Below are 18883 nucleotides of genomic sequence, written 5' to 3' on the forward strand. Positions count from 1 at the left end.
ACAAAATGCACAAAAAATGCATAGGTGTGAACCCAGCCTAAGAGGAGGAGCAGGATGGAAAATCTTTCTCGAATGTACGCATTTCCAACAGTGTATATGGTTTTTGTTTGGTAAAGTCCATGCATTTGCAAATCAAATGTTAAAAGCAAATGAAATCTTAAACTGCTTCCAAATGACATCCCATGTTATGAGAATTTTTGTATGAAATTTCCTAAGAATTTTCGTACAAATTTTTGTTTAGTTTTTCTGTTCAGAATTCTACTAGTGTATACCCAGCTTTAGTTGCAATGAAAACACAGAGAAAAGGATCTGCTCAGAGGGAGATTTTTAATGCCATGTCCCTGCTTGGGATATTCACCCTCTTTCCTTGTCCTGGGGATTGTTGAAACTGAGACAGGTGATGAGAATTCAGAAATATTACAATGGAACAGGAGGTGTAAAAAAATCTTCCAAAGAATACAGTTGCTGCGTTAAAGGCTAGATTCACACCTATGCATTTTTAGTGCTTTTTGCATTTTGCAGGTATGCGCTACAGAACGTGTTCCATAGGAAACCATGTTCAATGGACTGTAGTGTGAATATGAAAAATGCAAAATGCACTAGAAATGCATAGGTGTGAATCAGGCCTTAGGCTGGATTCACACCTATGCAGTTTTAGTGCTTTTTGCATTTTACAGATTTGCACTACAGTCCATTTACCATGGTTTCCTATGGAACACGTTCTGTAGTGCAAATCTGCAAAATGCAAAAAGCAATAAAACTGCATAAGTGTGAATCCAGCCTAAGACCCCTAATCTTGTCCCGGTAGAGAAGATCCACACTTATTTGCTGTTTTTTAAAACTGCAGGTTTTAAATGTGATGCTTGCAATGGATCTTGCTGGGGACCTGGTCCAGAGAACTGCCAAATACGTAAGTTGATTTCTAAATATCTTATTTCCTATAACAATGGCAATTTAAGTATAGCTGTTACTTGTCATGATAAAAAAAGGTATATGTATTGTAGTAACATAAGGTGTTCACAGGAGTCACCAGAAAAGCTTCTTTTACCAGAGTCAGTAACCCTGATTCTCATGTGGTAGTCTGCTCGGGTTGTGCCTACACTGCTTGAATGTCTCTCTGCAAGTGGAATTTTTGTGTCTGATCTGAAAATCACAAGCCAATTCGATGAAGATAAAAGAAAGAAGAACAAAGTAATGCTCACTTCTCAATAAAAGCATCAAATAAAGGGTTTTTGAAGTTAAAATAGAAAATACATTATTTGCTAGTAACACCTACAAGGTAGCATTCAAAATAAATATGGGTTATCAATGCGAGACCCTCTGTGTTTAGTGCTATCCAGATCACTATGAGGACAGATCTTGCAGAGATTTGATAAGTGTGGATCCCTTAGTACAGGGGTGTCAAGCTCAATTTCATCACAGGCCCTATCAGCATTATGGTTGCCCTCAAAGGGCTGGTTGTATCTGTAGGACAAGATTTTCAAATCCCTCCCCTTACATCAGATGTCAAGACCCCCACCCCCACCATCAAAAGTCAAGAGTCCCCCACCCTCCCTTACATCACAGTGGACCCCTTGCCTTGTGCCACTGCAAAGCTGGGAAGAAGAAAGTGCAGTGTCTGTAAGAGGGGGGCTGGAGTCAGTCTGCTAAATGCTGAGATTAGTGGAGGTGGAGACAAGGGGGTGCTTCAGCTGCCCAGAGAGGTGCCTGATCTGGCAGAGGAGTTCTGTCCTCCTCTCTGCTGCCGACTGCTGAGACAAGGTGAGTGCTGAGGATGCCAGGGCTGCAGGAGAGATGCGAGGACCACATGAAATGGTCTGGGGGGCCCTAAGCCTTGTGTTTGACACATGTGCCTTAGTGGATGCTGTGAATAATATTTAATGAAGCTTACTGTATATAAATGTCGAACAAATGCAATCTACAAACTAGTATATCTAGTCCAATGCCTTATGTCTATAACTTATTGCTAGTAAACTGCATAATGATTCCCCATTATGTAGATAAAAGGAATGCTTTGCTGTCCTTTTATATGCATCACCGATAGAAAAAATGGATTCATGTACAAAAGGAGTAGGTTCTGTTCATTTAGCTTAGTAAATTAGGTGAATCTGTGCTCACTTCAATTAGTCATTTCCTAGTATATGTGGTGCAGCGCATCTTGCTCTGACAAACTGTCATACTTAATTTGTGTTGTTGCGGTTTGGCTGGTTGTGGTCCCCGCCTCGCCTCTGGGTGGTTCAGTGCCCCAAACACCATGGTTTTGTCAGGGGTTGGCAGGTAAGCCCTGTGTGTAAAGTTCCTTTGGAGTTTAGCAGTTTGTGCAAGCCTAATATATGTGGCGATGTTTCAGCAGTATCCCTGATGAAGCAGCTGTAGACCACAAAACTCATTGGAATAGACCATCGGAATTTACCAAGTATCTATTTGTACTTTATTTACACAATATATTTTTAATACATTGCATGTGGTACCGATTGTAACTTTATTGGGGTAGTCATGTTAGGCCCCATTACTTATCTTTAAATGGGTTTGTAAAATAAAACGTTTTTTTATTCAATTGTGTTGCCTCTATTGTGGTGCAAAGTCTCTAAAGTCCCCTCCTTGTAGAAAGGATTTCCCTTTTTTGGTGTTCCATAGTAACCTAATAGAAATCTTGTTTTTTTTTATTTACCTCACATATGATTGGGTATCAAAGTGAACACGTGTTCACCTGATTTACTAACATGCATTTTGTAAATGAATGGCTTCTATTTTAAGTCAACCCCGTTGTGTTTAACATGATATCTCGAGCTGCTAATATTTATTTTTATTGTTTGTTATTTAAAATGTAATTTCTTTCAGTTACAAAGCTCAACTGTGCTCAGGAGTGTCCTGGACGGTGCAGGGGACCACTGCCCAGCGATTGCTGTCACAATCAATGCATAGCCGGTTGTACAGGACCCAAAGACACTGATTGCCTGGTAATGTGTATAATCTTACACTATTTTGACAGTGAAGGGTCAACCAAAGAGATCTGCATCTGTAAAGTTTTAGTTTTTTTTAAAAACTTTGACATCTGTAAAGTTTAGTCTTTCTGCTAAGGCAATCACAAGGAGGGCTCACTTTCCCTGATTCTGTTTACTTTACATTAATGAGAATATAGTAGGGAAAGTGAGAGACTTCATGTTGGAAGATCAAAGTTGGGAATTATGTCAGGAGTTTTCCACCGGAGTCGCTGAAAAATAACCCAAGTTCTTGGAGAGGGCAAGTCTCAGTGTTTTACCAAACACTGTTCATATCATAAATATAATATACTTTGGTTGAATGCTTCCTTTAAATAGAAATGTTGTATGGCTCTTTTGATTTTAACTGATATAGCTTACACCTTAGGAAATATTTAGGTGAAACATCATTTATGAGTTTCTTCTAGTATATGTCTGCTTATTTACTGCTAACGCTGGTGTTTGTTGGCTAGATTTGTGTAAAACAAAGTTATCAAAAATGCATAACTGCATGATAGCAAATATTTAAGCTGAACTCAAGGAAAAAACAGTTGATGAAATACATATAAGGGAGCCATTTTACCTTCCAAAGGATTTGTATTTCTGCTGATCTAGTTTTACACAGATTTACACAGAGCTGCCACAGCACACACACACTTCAGGTCTTCTCTCTACCCCACCCTGTGACTGGTCAGTGAAAGAAGAAGCAGCTTGTCAATACACTCATCTTGCATGCTTGTTGCAGTGTAGCACAACTTTGGCTACTTGTAGTGCTGCTTCCCCCTCCTCCTGTCTAAGCTCTGCTGTTTGGGAACTGCAGGAGGCTAATGCCAGTTTAGGTACATAGATACTTATACTACTTGGATTAAAAAATACATTTAAAGATGTAGTAATAATTCATTTGTGTTTTTTTTTTTTAATCTGCCTTCAGTACAACTTTAACATTTCCATAGTCTTCAGCCTATGCTATTTTTATCACCTTGTGAACCCTCAGCTTGTAAAACAGCCAATTCTGTTTAACCCTCATGGCCCTTTAAGGGGTTTAGGATGCTGGGAGGTGGGGCTGGGTTTATGACCATGTGACCACCGAGATTGGCTGTCATGGCATACACATGATCGGAAAGCTCCCAATCTGCTATCGGGAGCTTTCTGATAGCCACCAGTAACTGTGCCAGGAGCACGCAAGATGTGTGCCCTCATCGCATCTGTTTTTGCACTAATGCATGCAAATATCCGGCTGCTCAGTACCATGCATGCGGCCGTTACCAAGAGGTTACAATATAAATGAAAGGCAACACATTTGTGTATAGATCTAAAAACATTATAAGTACTTATTTTCCCTTTTTTATAAGTGATCACATCCCCTCTATTCTCAGATGCATAAGGAGATCAGAGAGATGGGGGAGGAGAAACAGCAGCACACTGGTCTTCCCACTGAATGGCTGTGTGCGGGGAAGGGGGGTCATGTCTGGACATCTCTGATCATTGGAGGAGAGCAGGATGAGTTGCCAGCACAGCTAGAAAACTGACCATGCTTTGCTCTCATGCAGGGCTGTCTTAATAGCATCAAGGGCCCCTGGGCAAAGTAATGCTCTAGGTCCCCTACAATGGAGACATTGCAGGTAAACAGACATCAAGTAGGTAGGAGGCAGACAAGCGGAAGCTTCCTCTTTTGGGTGGAGCTCCACATTAACTACATGAACAACCACTCTGTACAGCAAAGAAACAGTGGGAAAATACTACATACATAAAGTAACAAAGTTGTCCTGTGCATATAATATATCTGCTAGATTGGTGTCTCCCCAGCACTCTGACCCCTCTACAAACCAGATATCTCCCCAGCACTCTGACCCCTCTACATCCCAGATATCCCCCCCCCCCCAGCACTCTGACCCCTCTACACCCTATATCCCCCCAGAACTCTGACCCCTCTACACCCTAGATATTCCCCCCAGCACTGTAACCATATACCATATGATACCCCTTGTATTGTGACCCGACTACATCCCAGATACCCTCTACACTGTAGCCTCTCTACATCTCTGATACCTCTAGCACTATAGTCACCCAAGCTACCCCCTATACACCCCAGATCCCCCCTCAGCATTGTTTTCCCCCATACACCCTTGATATCCCCCAGCACCATTATTCCATCCATATAGTACCCCCTTTTCCAGTGGAGATAACGTGCATGTAAACTTTTGGCTCTGTGCCCACCTCCAGCACTGCACTCAACTAGGCAGAAGGAGGGGTGGAGGACGGAGCATCCCTTTGGGCATTCCAAGCCTTTAGATGCCATCAGTGCTGGACAGCTGGGCTCACCATGACACCATCTACAATGCTACTTCGGCAGGTGGGCTCTCAGTACTGTTGACTTAGCAGCTCCCACTCCAGCTCCTACCCTGTGGCCTCAGAGTCCTGAGTATTCAAGCTGCATGGGGTGGAGTCAGAGTATCACTGGCACTCTGGCCCTGCCCCTCCCTGCTGGCTGTGAAATAATAGGTATCCTATTGCACAGCATGATGCACCGCTGCCAGCCTACCTCCCCTGTGTATCCATTACTCTCAGTACCATCATGAGGCCCCCAATTTCGGGGCAGCGTGGGCTCAAGGACCAGCTGCTTTGGGGAAAGTGCAGAGGCCTCCCATGCAGCTGGGGCCCCTGGGCAGTGCCCAGGGGTGCCCTCTCATTAAGACAGCCCTGCTCTCATGCCTAGTATGGTTAGTTTTTAATAGGAAAGCAGATGGACTGGCAGGAACACCAGGGATTTCACACAAAGACAGCAATACAAAGAGAACAGGATATTTTTTCATATAAGTACATTGAACCTCAAGCACATACTAGAAATACGAAATGTTGGGTTTACATATTCTTTAAACTATCTTACAATCATTTTTTTCCTTAAAGGCTTGCCGCAGATTCCAGGATGGTGACACATGTCGAGAGACCTGTCCTCCACCTTATGTATATAACCCAGACAGTCACCAATTGGAAAGCAATCCTAGAGGAAAGTTCAGTTTTGGGTACTTCTGTGTTTCTAAATGTCCGTGTAAGTAACATTCAGAGTTCAAGTAAAATTAATCTATAATCAGCAAAGAAATGTAGATGAAGGAATTGTTTCTTCTCAATTAAAATATGCAATGACACCACCCAGCACAATTTTTTATTTATGTAAACTGTCCAAATCTCATGACCTAATTAAAAAAAAAGTATGTAATGAGTCCTGCCCGGTACACACATTTAGTAGGGTTGAAAGATGAAAAATGTGTCAATGACAGCCACAGTCCTACACTTAAGCCCAAGAGCTGCACTAATCTGTACTTGGGCTTTCAGTCTTTGTAATTCTCTATTATGCCCCGTACACATGATCGGACTTTCTGATGTAAAATGTGCGATCGGAGCTTGTTGTTGGAAATTCAGACCGTGTGTAGGCTCCATCCAACAGTTTCCATCGGAATTTCCCTCACACAAAATTTGAGATCTTGTTCTCAAATTTTCCGACAAGAAACTCCGTTTGTGCAAATTCCGATCGTGTGTACACAATTCCGACTTACAAAGTGCCATGCATGCTCAGAATAAATTACGAGACGGAATCGATCGGTCTGGTAAAACTATTGTTCGTAATGGAGGTAGCACATTCATCACGCTGCAAATGTTAAAGTCTCTTCTTCTTTATAATGCTAGAGGAATGAAGTAGTTTTGCTGCTCATATTCACATAGAGTTCTCACAAACTTCTTTCTTTATTATTTCTTGTGATTTCATGAATATAATTTTTTTCATTTTTGTCAGATCTCCAGAAGAATTTTTTTTTATTTTTGTTTTTTATAGTGAATATTTTTTGGGGGTTTTTTTTTAATCAAGATCTCTTGTTTTTTTTTTGTTTTTTTTGGTGATCTCCCTAATTTTTTGTGGGTTTTGTGTGTCAAGTTACCACAACACCATTATTATCTTGTATTTTTTAACCTCAAGGAGGTTGTTGGAGTTGGTGTCCCTTGCTAATTTGACATTGTATTTTTGAAATGTGCCTGCCTACTCACAAACAAACTGCCCTTTTTGAAGGAAAACACATAAGCAAGTATTTGTGAAAAATAAATATCTCTTTGTTAGGGGTCATAACCAAATAATGAGGAAGACAACGCTGGAGAAACTGCTGAAATTGGCAAAGCCTTTGTACCCCAGCCCACACATCAATTATTTTCCAGCTAAAATTGGTGGCCTGAGGAGTCCATATAATAGTGAGCAGAATTCGATCCCAGACTACAAGAGATCAGGAACAGCAGTAGATGACATATATGTCCCCAGGCTGTGGTCATACAACAGCCTGCATCTTTTGTCAGACCAGGCTGAACCCAGGCCCTTCCTTCCACTCTTCCTTCCAGGCTTACATCCAGGCTGTGGCTGAGGTGTTGGAAGTGTGGCAAGAGGAGGAGGAGGAGGATGGTCCAACTCACACAGGTGGGTTTTGGTGGTGATTTTGCCCCTCAAACCCTTATTTAGTGTGAGGTACATGACTTCTTCACACAAGAGGCGTTGGCCCTCCTCCATTTCCTGTAGTTTGCATGCAGCCATGGATGTAAAGGCCTCTTGAAGAGTGGGGGTGGTTCTGAGGACCGCAGAAGCCTCCCCAATCAGCCTGAGTGCTGACTCCACATTACTCCCCTTCCTAGGCCTTTTTGGTGGAAGGCGGAGGGGAGGGACCTGGGATTCTGTCAGGCTACTGGGCCTGGCCACCTCCTGGCTGCCACATTCCACAGCCTACTCCTGGCTGCCACATTCCACAGCCTAATCCTGGCTGCCACATTCCACAGCCTCCTCCTTGCTGCCACATTCCACAGCCTCCTCCTGGCTGCCACATTCCATGCCCTCCTCCTGGCTGCCACATTCCATGCCCTCCTCCTGACTGCCACATTCCACAGCCTACTCCTGGCTGCCACATTCCACAGCCTCCTCCTGGCTGCCACATTCCATGCCCTCCTCTTGGCTGAGGCTTTCCTGTGTATGAAAAAGGGACATAGTTTTATTTTTTTGGTCATCAATCACATACAATTTTCAGCTCATGTGTAAAAGAAACAAAAGGTAGATGCGGCTCTAAACCTTAATAAATCCAAAAAAATCCCCAAAAAATTATTTTCTATCTGAAATATGAGAGAGACCTCTATTTATTTATCCAGGATATGCCTTTCACAAAATTATGACCAAACTGCGTGAAAAAAAAATGGTTGGAAATATATGGTAGAGGCAGCTTGTACCTTTGTAACATTTACTATTCACTATCCAATGTCCTATCTTCTCTTTCAATTTTCAGCTCGTGACTGTTGCAAATTGAATGTTAATAAATAGAAAAGACTATCATTCTGACCCCAGCATTTTTCTTTCTTGTCCCAATAATTTTTGGCCACTAATGTCTATTGATATGTAAAACACCTTATTAAATCAGCAATTAGTGATTAATAATAACATCTAGTTAACATCGTTCTTTTTTGACAAGAAATATGTTGAAAAATGCTATACTTAGCTCAAGCTGGGCTCCTCCACTACTTCCTGGCTGGAAGGCACAGGTTGGGTGTCGGAAGCCTCAGCTGAGGTGGAAGGAAGCATGGAAGGAAGAGTGGAGAGTGATGGCCTGACTTCAGTCTGGTCTGACAGAAAACTCGGTCTCTCATAGTACCACAGCCTGTGTACATAAATGTCATCTGCTGCTGCTCCTGATCTCTGGGAATCCTGGACCTTCTTGCACTCTCTAAGATATGTGCTCCTCAGGCCACCAATTTTTGTTTTTAAATAGAGGATGTTTGCCACGGGGACGTGCGGCTTCACCAACTCCAGCAGTTTCTCCATCGCTGCCTGCCTCTTTAATTTGTTGTTATAATGTGGATGTTTGACCTGCCATAGACAGGGCAGCTCCCTGTACTTGTCTATGAAGATTGGGAGAAAGCTGTGGTCTTTCAACCAATCCATTTTCTCTGCAAGAGACAACACAAGACAAACCCTAATGTCAGGCTAAACTCTCCTAATCTTGACCCAATATAGGCCTCAATCTTTAAGCAGTATAAGGCCAGTGATGCACCAAGTTAAAATTTTACCTTTGTTAGAACGATCGTCACTTCCGTTACTTCCTCCTCCGCTCACAGATCATACTTACGACGCGCGCGTGTTCCCGCTTTATATACACTGCACATGCGTGAAACTCCGCCCGCCCGATGTTCTTTCTAGTCTATTTCCCACCCCTTGTCTTTCGGCACAGTGGAGAGAGCACGTGGCGGAGACACAGCAAGTGCATAATAATCTCAGCAATGAGGGCGACCAAAGCCCGGAGCCACGAATGTTCCGATGCAGGAGGAGATTTAAAGCATCAAATATGTCCTTTGTAGAGATGGTGGACATCTTGAAGAGGGCCGACTATGATGGGAAGCATGGACCTTACCCAAATCCAAAGTGTCAGAAAGGCCAAGATCATGACTAAAGTTGTGAAGAGTCTGCAGAAAAATGTTGTGGTATGGTGATCCAAGGATCAACTGAGGAAATGATGGTCAGACCTCAAATTGGGGGAGCACGATCAGTACAGAAGGATCATGAGAGTGCTTCTAAAAAGTAAGTAGTTGTCCTGTGATCCTATTATTATTATTGTTATTTCTTGCATACTGCTCCATGTGTTTTTCTTTACTGTTGTACAGTTTAAAATGACAACTTTTATGGTCATGGGCACATTAATTGGTCGTAGGAAACACCGTTCGTTCGCCCACTAAAATACGATGTTTTGGGCACATACATTTGTTCAGGCCTATTTATATTAAAAGAAGTTTGTTGTCTAGATGGGTTTGTAACTAGAATGAAATGCAAACTTGATTCAGTGTAAAGGAAAGGACACTTAGCAGCTGTTTATACATCTGGACGCAGGAGCACTAGTGTGGGACACCAGAACAAACTTTTTAGGGTGTCCCACACAGGTGCTCCAGTGGATACTTGGGGTGTCTCCATGTGTGAATCTTGTCCAAAAAAGGGAAGTATTCTAGCATGGGAAATGAAATAAAAATGTCTTCAGCTTGGAACACTGTCAAAAACGACAATTCCAAGCAATGTTTCATATTCCTATTTCTGGCCTCAAATATGTGTGTGCTAAGTATACCTTTTTTTTATTCACATAGGGGAGAAAAGACTCCGGATGTCTGAGGACACCAGGGACCCCCCACCTCCGAAAGAAGGGAAAGTCACCAAAACACAAGCAGAGAATGAGGAGGGAGATGTTTTGGAAGTTGGCAAAATTGTCACCACAACAGGCTCTGGCCAGTCCGTAATTAAAAACCCTCTGGTCCTGGGTGAGGGTCCTCGTGGGAAATGGCCTCATCTGATGTTCACCCAGTGCAAATGCTTCATCAGCAACAAAGACAAATGGGAGTCCTTCCACATTCTCTTCCGGAGGTGGCAATCCCAATCCACCACTATGGAGATATATGGAGATACATTTTCCACTATGGAAAAATTTGAGGAGGGGGAGATGTTTTGGACAAGTAACCTTCTCCACTTCATTAAGAGCTGAATGCATACATAATGTGTGTTACTTTGGCCAGCCCCTCCTTACTTACACTATTGGCAGCCCACTGGATAGGCAAGAAGTGCCAAAATACAAAAATAAAAATACACACTGTACAAATGGAAGCACATTTTTTCATTCTGCAATTACCTATCAAGAAAATAGGAGAACAAAACTTTAAGCAGTACCATTTGAAAGTATTCAGGGAGGCCCTTTCACTACATGCTTTGCAGAATTCATCCATAATAGGGATGAGCTTCGAGTTCGAGTCGAACTCATGTTCGACTAGAACATTGCCTGTTCGGCGAACAGTGAACACCCTGTACAAGTCTATGGGAGAAATCTAAAGTGCTAATTTTAAAGGCTAATATGCAAGTTACTGTCCTAAAAAGTGTTTGGGGACCTGGGTCCTGCCACAGGGGACATGTATCAATGCAAGAAAAGTTTTAAAAACACAGTTTTTTCGGGAGCAGTGATTTTAATAATGCTTAAAGTGAAACAATAAAAGTGTAATGTTCCTTTAAATTTCGTACCTGGGGGGTGTTTATAGTATGCCTGTAAAGGGGCGCATGTTTCCCATGCTTAGAACTGTCCCTGTACAAAGTGCCATTTCTGCAGGAAAAAAAGTCATTTAAAATCACTCGCGGCTATAATGAATTGTCGGCTCCCCGTAATACAGAGAACAGTCATTGAAAGTCATTGATAAAAACAAAAAAGAGTGGGGTTCCCCCAAATTCAATTACCAGGCCCTTCAGGTCTGGTATGGATATTAAGGGGAACCCCGCGTCAAATGTAAAAAAAAATGATGTGGGGTTCCCCCTAAATATCCATACCAGACCCTTCAGGTCTGGTATGGATTTTAAGGGGAACTCCATGCCAAATAAAAAAAAAATGGCGTGGAGTTCCCCCTAAAAATCCATACCAGACCCTTTATCCGAGCACGCATCCTGGCAGGCGGCAGGAAAAGAGGGGGGGACGAGAGAGCGCCCCCCCCTCCTGAACCGTACCAGGCCACATGCCCTCAACATTGGGAGGATGCTTTAGGGGTCACAGACGTTGTTGATGATGTTGACGTTGATATTGATGAGGACAAGGGCCTCATTCCCACAACCCTGGCCAGTGGTTGTGGGGGTCTGCGGGCAGGGGGCTTATCAGAATCTGGAAGCCCCCTTAAACAAGGGGACCCCCAGATCCTGGCCCCCCCATTTGAAATGGTAAGGGGGTACAAAAGTACCCCTACCATTTCATAAAGAAAGTGTAAAAGAATGTTAAAAAAGACAAACACAATTTTGAAAAAGTCCTTTATTAAAAATTAAGAAAATTAAAAAAAGATTCCAGCGGTGGTAATCCACTCTTGCTATCCAGCGACGGATGATTATCTCTCTGGGGTCCATCAATCGCTGATCTGATTCAGTGATGGGTGATCTCTCCCTCCAGTCCAGCGCAGCGCAGTCCATCCATCCTCTGTCTCCACTGGTGAAGACACTGTGGGGATCCCGGCAGCCTGACATTACTTATATGAGGAGGGCGGGGCCACCCGTCACCTGACCTCGCCCCCCTCTGACGCAGGGGGGAAAGCCTGGCTTCCCCAATGACTTGTGGGTGACCCCGCCCCCCTCTGATGTAACGCAGGTTTCCGTTATGTGAAGTTATGTGAAGTTCTGGGCATTAAACACCGTTTGTCTTCTGCATACCATCCGCAGACTAACGGTCAAATAGAGAAGATGAACCAGACCCTAGAGCAGTATTTGCGCTGTTTTTCCTCATTTGCACAAGATGACTGGGCCTCTCTTTTGCCATTAGCAAAGTTCACATATAACTCTATACACTCCGCGATCAAACAAACTCCCTTTTTTGCAAACTATAGGTTTCATCTATCCTTTTTGCCTGATGTTCCCAAGTTCCGGCAGTGCAGGATCATCCGGAACTGAAAACACCACCACCATTGATAGGAGGAGGCTTACCAGAAATCATTGACTTGAAGAGGCATATACCCCCCAAGTCAAAAAGTCTTGTTAATCAGTAAACCCGATGGGTACAGCTGGTCCTGGATCCAAAACGGTTAATCAACATTAACTGAGCCAAGGCATCAATGGAATACAGAGGATGTATAACATAATTTCATGTAGAGGAAAGAGTTTCGGTAACCACGTAACATGCGTAATATAATGAAAAAACTTGCATAGCGTGATACCGTTTAAAAGTAGTATTTAATAAAAACATACGTAAGCATATCATATGTAGGTACAGGTGCACGAGTGATGCTTGTAGGTAGGTCCATCCGACACATTTCAACTAACAAGTCATCATCTGGGGTATGGACCCCCCTACATCATTTGCATCGCTTTTATAAATCTGATGACCCCAAATTGAGATACCATGACACCGGAAAAGCATCCAACATAACATCACTTCCGGTCTCGAATCCGGTAGCGAGCCCAACAGAACAATAATTCCAGGTAACAATCCAATCAATCATAAATAATATATGAATAATTAATCTAATAAGAAGGTGCTATATGTATGAATATACCTCATCTAGTATAATCATGCCTCTACATCCGTACATCTATCCGCGAATGGTATGTGGTTATAAAGATGGCAACCAAGCCTCCTTATGAAAGCGTAGCCGGGTGTTATAACTTCCGCTTGCATTCCATATCTCCATAGAGACAAAGCAGTTCACTTTCTTATTTAATATCAGAAGGATTAAGAGCCAGTCCTCAGAATGAGACAGCCAATAGGGAAACAATCGTAGCACCAACCATAATTACGCCCTCGACTCAAATTTTTTTTGTCTACAGATGTGCTGGCTGCTATTTTTGTATCTTCTTTTCACAGCGCAGTATACTTTATATTTTCAATTTTTTTTATATCTGCACAGAACTACTGTTTTTGTTTTGCAATCTTCTGTTCCGTTGTATATCTTTTTGAAACAAAAACCAAAATGATTCTATCCTGTACAGACTTCTTCTATTGTACCATGATTATTTCACACTCCTTTTATTTTATATAGTGGGAATGGATAAAGTGTAAAGCCCCATACGCATCATATTTTCTGCTGATTTTTTCCTTCAGATTTACCAAAATCTTGTAGTGCAAGGGCCTGCCCGATTATATACACATTGAAACTCCTAAAGTTTGACCTCATATTATATGGTTTTGGTAAATCTGAAGGAAAAAATAAGCAGAAAATCTGATAGTGTGTATGGGGCTTTAGATCTCATTTACATCTGTGTTGCTGTTTGAAGAGTGATCACTTTTCAGAGAGTGGCGTTCAGGCACGGTTGATAGGCATTTATAAGGTAATACTGCTGCCTCCTAATTATTATTTTTTTTCACAACCTTAGGGGGATTTTGAATGAAAATACCATGCCATAATTGCGAGCCTAGCATTTGGCTCTAAATTTACGTGCAGTCCTATTCATATGAATAGGTCAAGTTCACTGGCGGTATTGTTCATTGAACACAACAAGGGGAATAATCTTTGCCATGGTTCTGGCTGCCTCTGTAGCCTAAAGTGTTAGTAAACCCACAACAGTAAAATCAGTCTGTATATGCAGTAAAGCAAGGGAAGGCGATCTTTCAGAGGTTTAGACAGGGGCAGACTGACAACTCATGGGGCCCCCGGGCAATAGGAGATTATGGGGCCCCCAGGCAATCAGAGATTATGGGGCCACACAGTATAAAATCACACAGTATACACATACATGTACACACATTATACACAGACATGTTTCTATTGGCTGAGGAGGTACTGGAGAGGTGGGACAGCTATAATCTCGGGATTTTTAGACCAAAAGTATGTCGGTAAGGGACATTTCAGAGACAGATGTAAAAAAAACACAGGTTTTTACATACTGTCCCTGGTTTTACTGAGGCTGGCAACCCTGATGGGGCCCCCTAGTGGCCCGGGTCCCTCGGGCAGTGCCCGAGTGGCCAAATGGTCAGTCCCCCTCTTTTATATCCAGCTCTCAAACTTTGTTGGTCGGACATTCAGACGGAAAAAGTCAGATGAAGCCCACACATGGTCGGATTATCCGACAACACGGTCCGACCGGACATTTTCCGTCAGAATGTCCGACCGTGTGTACAAGGGCTTATAATTAGTGGAGTTTCTTCCTTTTTTCTGCCTTTAGGTTCAATCTTCTTATAGCCAGAGTTTTTTTGACACTTTGATACCAAGGCCAGGTTTGTCAGCATCAGTGCTCATAATTAATCATGCATTTTGAGCCTTTTCCTATGTGGTACATGTTTACAAATATTGAATTGCTATAAATATTTATATATGTGTGCATTTATTTATCTATTCATTTTAATAGATAATTTCCTAGAAACAGATCTTGGGTCTTGTGTTAAGACATGCCATTCCAAGGCATATGAGGTGAAAGAAAATGGTGTCCGCAAATGCAAAAACTGTGATGGAATGTGTACTAAAGGTAATACTTTTATGATACATTTATCACAAAAAATGCAATCCAGAAAAACTGCTAAATACCTGGTAAATATATATGTTTGCACTTTTATCTGCTAAATATTTTGTAATTATTTTATGTCCATCTAATGATAAACCCACCTTTGCTACACAGCCAGTAAGGTGACACCCCTATTCCTGGGTTGGTTTGAGGTTTTTGTATGTCACCTTTCCTCCTTGATCCTACAGTATGAACAATGAATTTGCATCATCATCAGGGCTGGTGCTCCTGCTAGGCGTACTAGGCAGCTGCCTAGGGTGCACTGCTGCCTCAGGGTCGCAGCCAGGGCTTCTGATTTCCCCATTAGCCTGGCCAGGGAACATGAGGGGACCTACACAGGGCTGAGGCGCTGACTAAGTGAATTAAGTATTTGATCCCCTATCAATCAGCAAGATTTCTGGCTCCCAGCTGTCTTCTATACAGGTAACGAGCTGAGATAAGGAGCTCTCTCTTTAAGGGAGCGCTCCTAACCTCAACTTGTTACTTGTATAAAAGACACCTGTCCACAGAAGCAATCAATCAATCAGATTCCAATCTCACCACCATGGCCAAGACCAAAGAGCTGTCCAAGGATGTCAGGGACAAGATTGTAGACCAACACAAAGCTGGAATGGGCTACAAGACCATCGCTAAGCAGCTTGGTGAAAGGGTGACAACAGTTGGTGCGATCATTCGCAAATGGAAGAAACACAAAATAATTGTCAATCTCCCTCAGGCTCCATTCAAGATCTCACCTCGTGGAGTTTCAATTATTATGGGAGCGGTGGGGAATCAGCCAGGACTACGTGGAAGAATCTTGTCAATGATCTCAAGGGAGCTGGGGTCATAGTCAACAATTGGTCACACAATACGCATGAAGGACTGAAATACTGCAGTGCCTGCAAGGTCCCCCTTCTCTAGAAAGCACATGTATAGGCCTGTCTGAAGTTTGCTAATGAACATCTCAATGATTCAGATGAGAACTGAGTGAAAGTGTTGTGGTCAGATGAGACCAAAATCAAGTTCTTTGGCATCAACTCGCCATGTTTGGAGGAGAAGGAATGCTTCTTATGTCCCCAAGAACACCCTCCCCTCTGTCAAACATGGAGGTGGAAACATTATACTATGGGGGTGTTTTTCTGTTAAGGGGACAGGACAACTTTATTGCATCAAAAGGACAACAAACAAGGCCATGGACTGTCAAATCTTGAGTAAGAACCTCCTACCCTCAACCAGGGCATTGGAAATGGGCCATGGATGGATATTCCAGCATGGCAATGACCCAAAACACATGGCCAAGGCAACAAATGAGTGACTCAAGAAGAAACATATTAAGGTCCTGGAGTGGCCTAGCCAGTCTCCAGACCTTAATCTCATAGGAAATATGTGGAGGGAGCTAAAGGTTCGAGTTACCAAATGTCAGCCTCAAAACCTTAATGACTTGGAGAGGAGCTGCAATGAGGAGTGGGACAAAATCCCTCCTGAGATGTGTGCAAACCTGGTGGCCAACTACAAGAAACGTTATACCTCTATGATTGCCAACAAGGGTTTTGCCACCAAGTACTAAGTCATGTTTTGCGAAGGAGTCAAATACTTATTTCACTCATTAAAATGCAAATCCATTAGTAACTTTTTTGAAATGCCCTTTTCTGGATTTTGTTGTTGTTCTGTCTCTCACTGTTAAAATAAACTTACCATTAAAATTATAGTCTGAACAATTATTTGTCATTGAGTAAATGTACAAAATCAGCAGGGGATCAAATACTTCCCCCCCCCCCCCCCGCCCACTGTACATTTCTTGTAATAGGAATAAAAGTGCTAGGGGAAAAAAAAAAAAAAAGTTAATATAGGGACAGTGTAATAATAAAAAAGTAAAAACAAAAGTAAAATAAGTAAGAAAAAAAACATTAAAGTGCCTCTATCCCTCTGTGGTCCTGCGCAGAGGCGAAGGTATGCATAGGTTGCGCACACATTTGTACACGGTATTCGTACCACATGAGAGCAGTAAATTCTAGTGCTAGCCTCCTCTGTAACTCTAAACAGGTAACCTGTAAATGCCTTTAAAGTCTCACCTATGGAGATTTTTAAGTACCACGGGCATGCGCAATTTTAAGGTCTGATATTTTAGGTATCTATTTACTCGGCGTAACATCATCTTTCACATTGTACAAAAAAATTGGGGTAAACATCGTGTTTTGTTTCTTTTTCATTCATTAAAGTGTACTTTCTCCAAAAAAATTGCATTTGTAAAATCGCTGCGCAAATACTGTGTGACATAAAAAATTGCAACAATCGACATTCTATTCCCTGGGGTCTCTGCTAAAAAAAAAATATATATATATATATATAGTGTTTGGGGGTTATATGTAATTTCCTAGCAAAAAATACTGATACTACATACTGGGCCTAGTCTGGCGAAAATGGTAAAAATCATAATTTTTTTGCTACAAAATTACTCAGAACCCCCAAACATTATATATGTTTTTTAGCAGACAACCTAGGAAATAAAATGGCGGTCAACTTTTTACCTTGCATGGTATTTGCGCAATAATTTTTCAAACGCCTTTTGTTTGGAAAAAAAGCGGTTTCATGAATTAGAAAATAACAAAACAGTAAAGTTAGCCCAATTTTTTTGTATAATGTGAAAGATGATGTTACGCAGAGTAAATAGATACCTAACATGTCACACTTTAAAATTGTGCACACACATGGAATGGCGCTAAACTTCGGTACTTAAAAATCTCCATAGGCGACGTTTTGAAACTTTTTACAGGTTACCAGTTTACAGTTACAGAGGAGGTCTAGGGCTAGAATTATTGCTCTCGCTCCAATGCACGCTGCAATACCTCACATGTGTGCTTTGAACTGCGTTTACATATGTGGGCAGGGCTTATGTGTGTGTTGGGGGACAGGGGTGTTTTAAAAGAAAATTATTTTATTTATTTTTTATTTTACTTTTTTTTTTTTTTTTTTTTTTTACATTCATTTTTTTGGATCACTTTTATTCCTATTACAAGGAATGTAAACATCCCTTGTAATAGGAATCTATCATGACAGGTCAATAAGACCCCACATCTCTCCTCCAGGCCGTAAAGCATAAGATTGCAAAAAAATAATTCTCTGATCTCATGCTGACAGCCACGATCGCGGCTTTAAGTTCTTCATTAAAGTATCAGAAAAGCACCCCACTAGAATGTTCATTGAGACAAAAGAGTGACTGTGTGCCTGGCTGGGGGGCAATTCTGGGAAAATACATAAGGGAACTTAAATACTTCTGGGGCCTTCGGGGGTACCGCTAAACTAATTATCCCCAAAAAAGACTAGAAAAAAAAAACCAAGATGCACCGTATAGACTTAAAAAGGGTTCATTGCTATGTTTGAGGTTTTGCAGAACTTCTGTTGGGTGAGGGTAATCTCCCCAATTGGGGCCAGAGGCAGAAATAAAAACCTGATGGAGGTTCTAACCATTCTCTGCTCTGTCCAAAACAAAATAAAACTTTCAGGCTAGAGTTTAACTTAAAGTAAGGTGGTTATCGCTATTTTATGTAGATAACGAGTACAGAAAATGCATAAAATGTATTGTCGCTGAACCATATGAATTCTTATCAGCTGTAGCGTAATAAACCACTTTTTTTTTCAGATGTAATATGTGATGGGATTGGACATGGAAAATTACAGTCGATAATGTCCATAAATTCCACAAATATTGATGATTTTGAAAACTGCACCATTGTACAAGGAAGCATACTTCTCCTATTAGTGGCAAAAACTGGGTACATCCAAACATTTTTTACTTTTGTCAGTTATAAAGATAAAGAAAGTATTTTTAATTTTTTTATTCAGCCATTTCTTGGGGCAGTAACGTGACATTCCTATAAAAGGAGTTAGAACTGCGCTAGTGTGTCAACAAAAAATC

At 41.8% G+C, this 18883-nt stretch overlaps 1 protein-coding gene across 1 annotated transcript in view; it reads left to right on the forward strand.

Annotated features, from left to right (window-relative positions):
- Positions 1-18883, forward strand: part of LOC143998037 (epidermal growth factor receptor-like) — a 77405-nt gene that overhangs the window by 11380 nt on the left and 47142 nt on the right. Inside the window, exons 4-8 of the mRNA XM_077493816.1 lie at positions 848-910; positions 2842-2960; positions 5889-6030; positions 14836-14952; positions 18608-18740. Coding sequence (XP_077349942.1) covers positions 848-910; positions 2842-2960; positions 5889-6030; positions 14836-14952; positions 18608-18740 — 574 coding nt within the window. The remainder of the gene's footprint in view (positions 1-847; positions 911-2841; positions 2961-5888; positions 6031-14835; positions 14953-18607; positions 18741-18883) is intronic.

Source organism: Lithobates pipiens, unplaced genomic scaffold (genome assembly GCF_037356315.1).
Source record: "Lithobates pipiens isolate NorthernLeopardFrog02 unplaced genomic scaffold, aLitPip1_a1.2 Scaffold_19, whole genome shotgun sequence".
Classification (NCBI taxonomy): Eukaryota; Metazoa; Chordata; class Amphibia; order Anura; family Ranidae; genus Lithobates; species Lithobates pipiens.